Source organism: Drosophila takahashii, chromosome 2L (genome assembly GCF_030179915.1).
Source record: "Drosophila takahashii strain IR98-3 E-12201 chromosome 2L, DtakHiC1v2, whole genome shotgun sequence".
NCBI lineage: Eukaryota > Metazoa > Arthropoda > Insecta > Diptera > Drosophilidae > Drosophila > Drosophila takahashii.
Window position 1 is genome coordinate 38,471,439 of NC_091678.1, and position 11,663 is coordinate 38,483,101.

Genomic DNA, 11,663 nt, shown 5'->3' on the forward strand with positions numbered 1-11,663 from the left:
GTAAAGTTCACCAGTAGTCGAGAGAGTGCACATTCGTACGGGAGGATTATCGGATGTCGTTCGTCATATCGCAAATTTTCGGAGGCCGTTATGCGGCCGCAAGCCCTTATAAGCCCCTTCTGATCTAGAAAGGGGTTTAAGGAGAGGATGGAACTTGTCGCGGACACAGGACGCTTTTGACTCAAGCAGCGATATTCATTAGAAAATATCTGCGCTGAGTGCTAATGACCATGAGCCGTTCAGCGGCGACAAGTTCTTGGGCTTCTAGACGGACTTCCGACATCTGCGACTGTTTCTTACATCGCTGGACAAAACGGTGGACATACGCAAGGACCCGTAAAGCTCTATCTAACTTGAAAAAGCGATCAAGGATGTCTTCTGTCGGGATGGACGCCACATGGGCCGTGGCAGGACGCCTTTCCACTTCGGTCACATGTAAGTCGGTGCTTTGGGAAGGCCACTGATCTCGTGGCTTTGACAACCAAGTTGGTCCATGCCACCAAAGGGAGTTGTCGACCAGTTCTAGAGGCACTCCCCGACTGGCCAAGTCAGCTGGATTGTGTTCGGATTGAACATGTGCCCAATTGGCTGCCTCTGTGGACTGGGTAATCTTTGTTACCCGATTGGCAACGAACGTTGTCCATTGGTTTGGTGATTCAGCCATCTCGCCTGGGAAGCGACACAGTTTTGACTGGCGCCACACGCGTTTTGGCCGTAAGGAGATGCACTAGCGTCGTGTGCCCAATTTCTACGCACACATAGATCGCAGCACCATACGCCTTTTGAGAGGCGTCACAGAATCAATGATGTTCGACTCGGAACTCTGGGCGGAAGGAAACCCATCTGGGAATTCGGACATGATCTAGGACCGAGTAGCTTTGGAAAAAATCACGCCACTTTTGGCACAGTTCAATTCGGAGTTCATCATCCCACCCAAGATCATGAAGCCAGATCTCCTGCATGAAAATCTTAAAACAGATCACGAAAGGAGCGAACACCTTGGCGATTTGGGAAAGAACATTTCGTTTCGTGAGCGTGGCTTCGTTGAATAGGTCTGGAGGGGCGAAGAAAAACTCATTGGATGTTGCTTTCCAACGGACTCCGAGAGTTTTCGCCGTGCTTTCCGTAACTATTTCGAGGAAATCGCCGTTTAACAGATGATCAGTTTCGATATGAGCCAGAACTTCTTTATGGTTGGAGGTCCACTTCCTTAATGGAAAACCAGCCGAATCGAGGGCACTCTGCAACTCGCGATTGGTAAGGTGAGCCTCTTCTGCAGAGTCAGCTCCCGAAAGGACATCATCGACGTACATGCCCATACATACACCACTCAAAGATTGGTGGTCGTACTCTCCGGCTTTAACACCGCGTGGTGTGGAAGGTAATAGCACGCTGAATCGTGGGTAGGAGGGATGTTTGGTCTCAATGTTGCTCAACATGACCAACGACCATCAAATCAAGCAGTACTACAGTTTGGTAACAGTACCAGGCGTCCAGTTGCACCCACGGTAGGTAACAAGTGCTGATCAGCATATTTTACATAGTCAATGTCAACGGTTGACTCGATGTCTCACTGACCCGCCAAGCGGTCAGCACATTCTGCAGTGTCAGTCGATCCAACTACGCTAACCGCTCCCATAGTCAAAACATACTGACCTACTCCAGAATACAACCTATTCCACTATTCTTTACACTTAACTTCCTCATCTCCAAGTAGTATATAACCATGTACCAAGCTCACAATAAATCAGTTATCAACACATCTTATAACTCCGCGGTCTTCCTTTCTGACCTCCGGGAAGAGGCCTCGCATACAAACTTATATTGATCTACAAGCCACGCTTGGGATCAAACAATGGACTTCTCTCATGTGGTTGAGGTCGAGATATTCTTGAATCACTGAGTCGTACTTGGATTTTAGCGTACTGTCCCTTTTTAGCCGCTGCTCGTTTCTTAAGGATTGAGCCAACGCCAGGGATCTGGAAATGCTGGGAGCATTTCATGTTCTCAGGATCTCGAAAGGGAAGACTCACGACATACCTGCCGGTATCGTCTTTTGTGGTGGTCCGAAGGAAATTATTCTCACAGATCACGTCGGATTCTTTTGCCACCTTTACCGGCAGATCCTCCACCTCCCAGAATTTGGTGAGGAGTTTATCGAGAGACGCTTCATACGTGTGTGCAACATGCGTAGAAAACGATTAAATTCTATCTTGCCTCGGAGCGGGTACTGGTCCTGTTAGAATCCAGCCGAAAATGGTCTCTTGACCGAGAAGAGAGCCACAGATGTTCGCTCGGGTGCCGCTTAAAGGAATAGAAGGAAGTATATCGGCCCCGATTAAGAAATCTATTTGTGCGCTCTCATAAAACTTTGGATCCGCTAGTGGAAGTTCGGGAAGATCTCGTAGGAAATGTTGCGGAAGCGGACATGAGGGAAGATTTCCGGCTATTTGCGGAAGCACGTAGGCAGTGGTGTTTAACTGCAAACTAGGCCGGGTCGGAGAACGAATCGTGAATTGGCAGAGCTTTTTAGTCTCAGCGGAGACCGTTTGATTAAGCCCTGAGACCTGTGCTTGGATAACCTGGAACGGCAGCTAAATCAGGTTGAAAAGGCGCTCAGTAATGAAGGTCTATTAAGGCTCGCGCTTGGTAGTTGGAACCCTGATGGCATATATTAATCATGGCGGTGCCTAGGAGGACTGACCTAGAGCCCGCCGCAAAATAATTTTGAAGTGTTGGGTGCGTGCCACTGGCAGCCGAGGGACCGGGAGTATTCGGTCTGGATCTGGGCGTTGGCGTTGGAATTGCGCGCACTGGGGATGGGGTGCCTCGGTGTAGGAGGGTGTGATGGCGGCCGCGGCACGTGAAGCAGTTATGTGCGCTTTCGCAGTCGCGCAGCTAATGTGTCCGCGCAAAGCAATTCAAAAACAGCTGTTTCCGTTTGATATAGGCGAAGCGTTGGTCGACCGTCATCCGGAGAAACTGGGCGCATGTGCGTATTGGATGGTTTTCTCTATTACAGAGATCGCACCCTCTAGGTCGAGGTGTTACTCTTGTCACTTATGAATTTTTTCTCCTTAATTATTAGTTGGATGTGGATGCCCTGGGCTGAGTCTGACTAAAACCTGATGGTCGAACATCATCTATGGCTTCTAGTGTTCTGTGACGTTCCGTTAGGAAAACGTTCAGCTCATGCCACGTAGGGATCTCGGCTTTGTTGTGAAGGGAGTGCTCCCATAGGAAAAGCGTAAGCTTTGGGAGTTTGGATGGGCACATATACACCAAGAGGCAATCCCAAGTTTCGACCTGAATACCGGACATTTCTAACGCCGTAAGGCACCCCTGGATGGTACTTTGAAGTTCTTTCAAAGCTGACCCAGACTCCTGTGCAGCTTCGTCGGCGTTGCGGCTGTTGCACGTAGCCGGGTGGCAAGCTGTAGAAGAGAGGTGAAAACACTTGACGATCGCGAAGCGTGAGAGAAATGAGAACACAATAAACTTTTCGGTAATAGCGCGGACCGGCCGGGCCATGGTGAAACTATACAAGGTGGTCTCGTCAGCTCTGCTGAGGACGTTAAATATGTTTACCTCTCTGTCTCTCTTAAGCGATAGAATGATAAAGCTAGATAGAGACTGGCACAAATAACGTCCTCAAAAGAGGGCAGCTCTCGCGACGAGACCACCTTGTATAGTTCCACCATGGGCCGGGTGACGTATTTCAATGCGGTTGACAATGAGAACTAAAACATAAGCTAATGAGCGCTGTGCTTCAGAGCGCTGTGGAGAGATCCCGGGCGTGGGAAGGCGGGAGAGCGGGAGAGCCTGGAAGTAGGCATTCCCAACGAGGGAAGAGCGGGCATTGGAAGAGCGGGGGATTTAAGAGCGGGGATAGCGGCGTAAACAGGTAAACCCGAAGAAATCGAAGTGCTTGGTTGTACGGTCATTTGTTGTCGTAACGTTCAGGACTTAACGTTAGTGCATACCACAACCCTATAATCGATACCTCATCGATTCCTATCGATACCAGACCCGGTCCTGCTTGGAGCAACGGACCCATCTCTAAGTTCAGCAGCCATTACGATTTTACGATCTCAACGAAGAAAGCTGAACACTCATTTTTTATATTGCCAACCATTGTTCTGCTCTCCAAAATCAATTCAAATTAAATTCAAGTGAAACTATTGAAGTAAAACCATTTGTTTTTCTTAACGAGCAACAGCAAAGTCCCCATAGCAGACTTCTGCTAATCATTGACTCCCGTATTCTATCGGCGCAGTCACAACATTTTTGGTGGCCCATTAGGGGATCCTGTTGTTAAGCTTGCCAATGAATGGAGTTTGAATTGATTTGGAACAAACAATTGGTCGCAAAGTAATCTGAAACACAGCCAACGGCTATTAAATTGTGCCACGTGGATCCACTCTTTCTACGAATAACGGACCGAAGAACACGGGATCGCTGCGCGATGAATAACGGACAACGGAACGAGAGATTGCGGCGAGACGAATAACGGAACAAAGAAACGACGAATTGACACTGGAAAAACTGCTACACAGACTGACTGGAAGCCGGTGAGTGTTTGTATGTGAGTTCTGTGATTTCAAGTGCGTTGTTGTAAATTCAATAACACTATGGGTAACGACGATAAAAAGACAGGTTCACCAGCCAATCCTTCCCCAACCGATCCGTTCGCTGGATTGCACGCGAGACAGAAGGATTTATGAAACAGGTTGACGCAACTCGAACGTAACTTCAAGTAGGATGGCCAAGCCCGAAAATCCAAACCTTATTTTCTTCAGCGACTTGGCACGTTAAAGGATTTATTCACCCAGTTTGATGCGAATCACCAACAATTGGTCGATCAGCTGTGTCCCAGTCAACATGTATATTTCTCAGACAACCAATACGATCGGTTTGTTGAGGAGTATCAGCAAATCTTCTGCAACATCTCGGAAGACTACGACACCAAGTTCTCAGCGGTAGCCCAAATTCCCCCACCAATCGGGTCCGTCACACCAACGTTATCATCCAACATTCCGCTTCCGAAGCTTCCAGTTCCACGCTTTTCGGGAAGCTTTACAGATTGGCCCTCGTTTTACGATGGTTTCCTACAACTTATCCATGATAACAACACTCTCTCTAACATCCAGAAGTTCCACTTTCTCAAGCAGGCCTTGCCTGAAGGGCGTGACCAGGATGTCAGTCACATGGCCTTAACGGATTCTGGGTATACTGTAGCCTGGGATCTCCTCGTCAAGCGCTACAACAATCCACGTCTCCATTTTATGCACACCATGGCGGCACTTTACGGTCTCGAGTCGGTTCCCAAGGAAGCAGCAGAAGGTATCAGGCGCGTGCTAACCCTGGCTAATGTTTGCATTAGTGATCTTCGCCGTTTAAAAATAAACATTGATTCCTGCGATCACTGGCTAGTGCATCATCTGTTAACCAAACTGCCAAGCAGCACAACGCAAGCGTGGGAGCACTCGTTGGGGAGCTCCATCGTGATTCCAACCTTTTCGATGTTGGAGACTTTCCTTCTGGAGCGCCTAGTTAGCATCGACCTCATCGAAAATCGAAATCAACCACTAGGAACTCGGTCAACTCCAGGACAATCTTCCCATCCACGTGCGCCTAACCGATCCACCTTCAATTCCACTAACCGCCACAGTTTTCATGTGACTACTAACATGGGAGCACCCCAGTGCACTCTCTGCCAACAAAACCATGTCTCAGGAGATGCCCCAGTTTTCTCGCGAAGGATTGCTTTGCTCGTAAGACGATCGCCGATCGCATCAAAGCATGCCTCAATTGTCTCAGCACAGGCCACGCGCTAAGCCACTGCAGCAGCACTCGCAATTGCTTGCAGTGCGGCCAACGCCATCATACGCTACTGCATTTTCCGAACGTAGCACAACATCCTATCAACTCTGCCCTATCGCGACAGCCAACGAATGGTGTCATCTGTTTTGTCTCAACAGCACAGCTTAGCCCCCGGCTCAACGGCTTCGAACGAGACGCAACTCCTCAGCGCAGTTGCCACACATCGAAATCTATCCACCACGATTCTCGCCACGGCCCTAATCCGAATTGTCAACAACCAAACGGGACAATCTGTTTTGGCCAGAGCGTTGATTGACCATGGCTCGGAAGGAACACTTATCACCGAAAGCGTAGTACAAACGCTGGGTCTCTCACGCACCCCCATATCTGCGGAAATAACAGGGATCGGCGATTCTTCTCACAACCGTTGTCGACATAGTACCAATTTTGTCTTAAGCTCGATTTCAGGTTCCCAGTTTACATCGTTTGTATCCACTGCATTTATTCTCCGTACACTTACAGGGCAACGTCACGAAGCTCGATCATCTGGTGCAAAGGTTCTTCGAACTAGATAGCGTGCCGTCTGAACGCCAACTCATCACAGAGGAACGATGGTGTAAAGAACACTTTCGTCAAACACATGTTCGACAGCCCAACGGAAAATACATGGTCCGCTTACCGCTGAAAACATTATTCGACCCGTCACAAGTGCTAGGCCGGTCAAAACATATAGCCTTGAATCGTTTCCACGCATTAGAGCGAAAACTGCAGCATCGCGATCAGCTTCATCAACAATATGTCCAAGCAATCGAGGAATATTTTGACCTACAGCAAATACAGGAAGTCACTACAAGCGAAGACAGTCACTCTCAGTCTAACACAAATGGGAAGCTCGGTGTCTTTTGCAGCACGATTCCACACCATGCAGTCCTGAAGGAGGACAGCCTGACTACTAAACTCAGGGTAGTTTACGACGCCTCTTGTAAGAGCTCCAACGGGAAATCACTGAATGACATCTTATGTACTGACCCAGCTCTACAGAACGATTTGGGAGGAGTCATCCTAAATTGGCGTTGTTATCGCTACGTTTTCGTGGCTGACATCCAAAGGATGTACCGATGTATCGATATGCATCCAGAGGACTCTCAATTCCAGCGCATTTGGTGGCGTGACAAAACCGGAGAGTTGAAAGAGTTCCGTCTTACCACAGTTACCTTCGGAACGGCATCAGCGCCATACACGGCGATTCGAGTGATCCACCAAATAGCTCAGGACGAACGAGAAAATTATCCGCTAGCAGAAAAGGTGCTGCAAAGGGAGATTTATGTGGATGACGTACAAAGCGGCCATGAGACCACGGACGGTGCCATTCGAGTAAGAAACGATGTCATAGCAGCCCTCCGCTCTGCCGGTATGCATCTTCGCAAATGGGCAGCAAACCATCCAGCGTTGCTTAGCGATATTCCCGAAGTAGATCTCTGCAACCACTCAATCTTCGAAATGGACAATAAAGACAGTATTAAAACTCTTGGACTGTACTGGCAGCCCAACCCTGACGTCTACGGATTCAAAATCCATTTCGCGATCAGTCCCACACTTTCGAATACCACGCTGGTTCGGCTGCGACTTCAGCAACGCGATCTCGATTCAATTGCACATGTTCTCCGATGGGTCGGCTGGAAGTATACACACACACTTAGTCGCAGCTCGCAGTAGGGTAACACCAACAAAGCCTCTCACCATACCAAGAGTTGAGCTCTCAGGAGCAGTTCTGGCTGCCAAACTCGCCACATGGATCCAGCAGCAACTTCACGTGCCTCAGATGCGTGTCACAGTGCACTACTGGTCAGACGCCATGATCGTACTTCACTGGATATATGGAGATCCATGCAGGTGGAAGACTTTTGTAGCCAATCGAATTGGCAGTATCCAAGAGGTCAACTCTGCTTCACAGTGGGGTCATGTGGCTACACAGGACAATCCTGCGGATTGTGCAACGCGCGGTTTAACACCACTACAGCTAGCGCAGCATAAGCTCTGGTGGAACGGCCCAGACTGGTTGCAGGAACTTCGGGTTCATTGGCCCAAGGTAACTCCTACATATCCAGATCCGAGCACACTCTGCGAAGAACAGGCAGCAAAGGTTATACACGCTCACACCTGTTCATCCACTGACTCCTTCGTTGAGTTATTTTCGTCATACAATTGACTTGTATTTTCCACAGCATTCATTAATCGCTTTATGCATAATGCTCGCTGCAAAAGTGAGGCTCCGCTTTCCGGACCAATCAGCGTAAAGGAGTTTTCCAAGGCAATGTTTACTCTGGTTCGCATTGTCCAACAGGAAGCATTCTCTAACGAACTGTCCAAGTTGCGAACAAATAAATCGCTCCCAAATTCTAACAAGCTTAGCCAACTGTTGCCATTCATAGATGCCCAAGGGATCCTCAGAGTGCGGGGTAGACTCCGAAACGCCTTGCAGCTCACCACTCAAGAACGCACGCCTATCATCCTACCTAAGTCACATCACTTTACGGACCTCGTCATAAAAAACGCCCATCTGAACACCATGCACGGAGGAGTGCAACTTACTCGTGCGATCACCCAGCAGCAGTTTTGGATCATTAATGGAAAACAAGCGGTAAAAGGAGTTCTTCGACAGTGTGTGGCGTGCTTTCAGCATCGCCCTAAACCCTCTCGACAATTAATGGGAGATCTTCCATACCATCGTGTTAATCCCCCGAATCGAGCGTTCGAAGCCACAGGTGTGGATTACACAGGAGCTATCGAGGTCAAGTCCTCGAGATTTAGGGGACACACTACATACAAGGCCTACATTGCAGTATTCATTTGCCTAGCCAGTAAAGCTATCCATTTAGAGCTGGTGACAGGACTCACAGCACAACATTTCCTCTGGGCTCTCCAACGGTTCATCGGAAGGCGCGGATTTGTGCGGCACATGTACAGTGACTGTGGCACAAATTTTATAGCAGCAGATAAATCCCTACACTTGTGGTCTAACGAGTTCCGGCAAGAAATCAACCAGATAGTCGTCCCAGAACTCACACAGCGCTATATTCAGTGGCACTTTAACCCCCCACACAGCCCAAACTTCGGAGGACTCTGGGAAGCTAACGTCAAAGCCGTAAAAACTCATCTTCACCGTTCCTTCAAAGGATACCCAATGACTTATGAACATTTATCAACCGTTCTCATTTCGATCGAGGCATGTCTTAACTCTCGGCCATTATGCCCGTTAACTGCGGACATTAACGATCTGACAGTGTTGACTCCAGCTCATTTTCTCATCGGAGACTCCATGCAATCGCTTCCTACGCCTAGTGACAAGGACAAGTCGCTCAACACACAGTTCATGGAGGGACAACGGATCCTACGCCAGTTCTGGAAAAGGTGGAGCTCAGATTGGTTGTCTCACCTTCAGGCACGCCCTAAGTGGAGACAAGAGGAAGAGAACCTACAGGTCAATGACCTAGTTATTATCAAGGACGACAGGACAGGTCCAACCGCTTGGAAACTAGGTCGTATTCTAGAATTACACCCTGGAGCCGATGGGATGGTACGAGTTGCAACAATCTATACAAATTCGGGTACATATACGCGATCAGTATCCAAGCTCTGCAGATTACCCATTCCGAATTACACGGAAGCTAAAGTCGAGAAAGCTAATATTGAACACTAGACACGCACTTTGATCTCACATCCATACCACAGCAAACATTTCACCTGTTTCTTTCAGTTACCATTAGAAGGATGTCTTAATACGGTCATTTGTTGTCGTAACGTTCAGGACTTAACGTTAGTGCATACCACAACCCTATAATCGATACCTCATCGATTCCTATCGATACCAGACCCGGTCCTGCTTGGAGCAACGGACCCTTCTCTAAGTTCAGCAGCCATTACGATTTTACGATCTCAACGAAGAAAGCTGAACACACATTTTTTATATTGCCAACCATTGTTCTGCTCTCCAAAATCAATTCAAATTAAATTCAAGTGAAACTATTGAAGTAAAACCATTTGTTTTTCTTAACGAGCAACAGCAAAGTCCCCATAGCAGACTTCTGCTAATCATTGACTCCCGTATTCTATCGGCGCAGTCACAAAAAGCCAAATTCAACACTTTCACTTCAAAAATTATATATAAACCATACGCTGATAAGCTAAAAAGTGCGTGCAGTTAATTTGTGGATAACTTTTAACTTTTTTTAACTTTATCTTGGAGCAACCACATAGTCAAAGTACATATGCTCTGTTAAGAAAACCCTTACTTACCAAATCGTTCCTATCTGAGGAAGTTCGATTATTAATCGCCAAAGTTATCCTCATGCCCACTCTCTTTTATGGCATAGAAGTTTTTGGACATTGTGATGCGCGGGATATGCAGACATTAACTTTAGGTTTTAATTCAATTGCCCGTTATGTGTTTAACTTAAGACGTTTTGACCATGTATCACAACTGACATTTAAAATACTTGATCTTAATTTGACCTCCTGGATTGATCTCAAAATTGTAACATTCTTTCATAAAATAGTGACGAGTGGAGAACCAAATTATCTTTTCAATAAGCTTACACCAGCAACATCCCAAAGGACCAAAAATTATATATGCCCTCGAGTACAAACACTGTGTTCGAGAAGGCAATTTTTCAGAAATAGTATTCGGCTATGGAACAATCTACCGCACCAATTGAAGACAATTAGGAGCGCAACTCAATTTTATAATAAAATCAAAGATAACTCAAAATCGCAATACATATAAATTCAATTAATTAAAACATTAAAATAAAATAATAATATATAAAAATATTAATAATAAAAGCATAAAAAAACTCTATAACTAATAAAAAAAAAATTAAAAATAATATAATAGTAATTAGAAAACTACAAAATATTTAATGTTAGTAAGTAAGTGAGGAAAAATGTTAAAGTATCTTAAAAATAATAATAAGTTAAAAATATCAACTCTATGTGATACAAACCCTGTATAAGTAAATGGTCTGACAAAGGCTGCAACTCTGTCCAAAGGCAACTGTCCCATTAAAGGTAGCTTTGGCATTGGGGATAAGTTTTTGCATAGTTAAACGGCGAAAATATGGTATCCAAAATGTTTGCCTAATGGAACAGATCATGGTATCCACATTTTGGTGTTTACACAGTTCATGATGAAGCTGGGCGATCAGTAAAGTCAGTTTATGGGTTTTGGGTAATATAATAGGACGTTTTGTCATAGGACCAACGCAAGTAGCCTTATCAATGCGACCTGCTAAACGAAGAACACTGTCGTCATCCAGCTCGGGCGAAAGGTTCCATATGGGACTCAAATTGGTTCTGCGTTTCCTTGCGGAAAGAAGCGAGTTGGACTGATATGCATAATAGTTTTCTAGATCTACAAATTTTTTCAGCTGTTAGTACAGTAGACTTTTTAAAGCATGCAATTTTGAATAAGACCCAGGATCTGCCTTGAGGACATGCGTGTGGCAGCGTCTGCGGGATTGTTTGTTAAAGGAATCCATTTCCACTTCATGGTTGTTAAGTAAGGTTAGGTTAGGTTTACTCGGACGGACCTCACGGGGCCAAGCATAGGCCAATATGGCTCTTAAGTATCTTGTATGAACCTTGAGATAAGTTAAGACGTTTTTATGTCCATAAGGATCGAGGTGGTTTTGGCGAAGGCAAGAAGTTCTCCAGGTTCCCTGCTGGAGGCGTCTCCTGGTGATACCAGTACTGGGGCATCGAGGTGTCTTCTTCTCGCTCGTGAGAGGTCCGGGAAACTACAGATAAGATATTTCTGAGTTTCGATAGCCTCCGATTCTTCA

At 46.5% G+C, this 11,663-nt stretch overlaps 1 protein-coding gene across 1 annotated transcript; it reads left to right on the forward strand.

Annotated features, from left to right (window-relative positions):
• The first annotated feature begins 1,437 nt into the window (after positions 1 to 1,437).
• On the forward strand, positions 1,438 to 9,523 carry LOC138914931 (uncharacterized). Its single transcript, XM_070219640.1, has 6 exons — positions 1,438 to 1,508; positions 1,959 to 2,145; positions 4,800 to 5,774; positions 6,346 to 7,505; positions 7,573 to 7,985; positions 8,049 to 9,523. The coding sequence occupies exons 1-6, from the start codon at positions 1,438 to 1,440 to the stop codon at positions 9,521 to 9,523; spliced, it is 4,281 nt and encodes a 1,426-aa protein (XP_070075741.1).
• The last annotated feature ends 2,140 nt before the right edge of the window (positions 9,524 to 11,663 follow it).

What these genes read in the sequence shown, in the direction of transcription:
- LOC138914931 (XM_070219640.1), top strand. Translation starts at nt 1,438, where the DNA reads ATGACCAACGACCATCAAATCAAGCAGTACTACAGTTTGGTAACAGTA. An exon ending in GGCGTCCAGTTGCACCCACG is followed by an intron (nt 1,509 to 1,958) that starts GTAGGTAACAAG and finishes TCGTTTCTTAAG; the next exon opens with GATTGAGCCAACGCCAGGGA. An exon ending in CCTCCACCTCCCAGAATTTG is followed by an intron (nt 2,146 to 4,799) that starts GTGAGGAGTTTA and finishes TATTTTCTTCAG; the next exon opens with CGACTTGGCACGTTAAAGGA.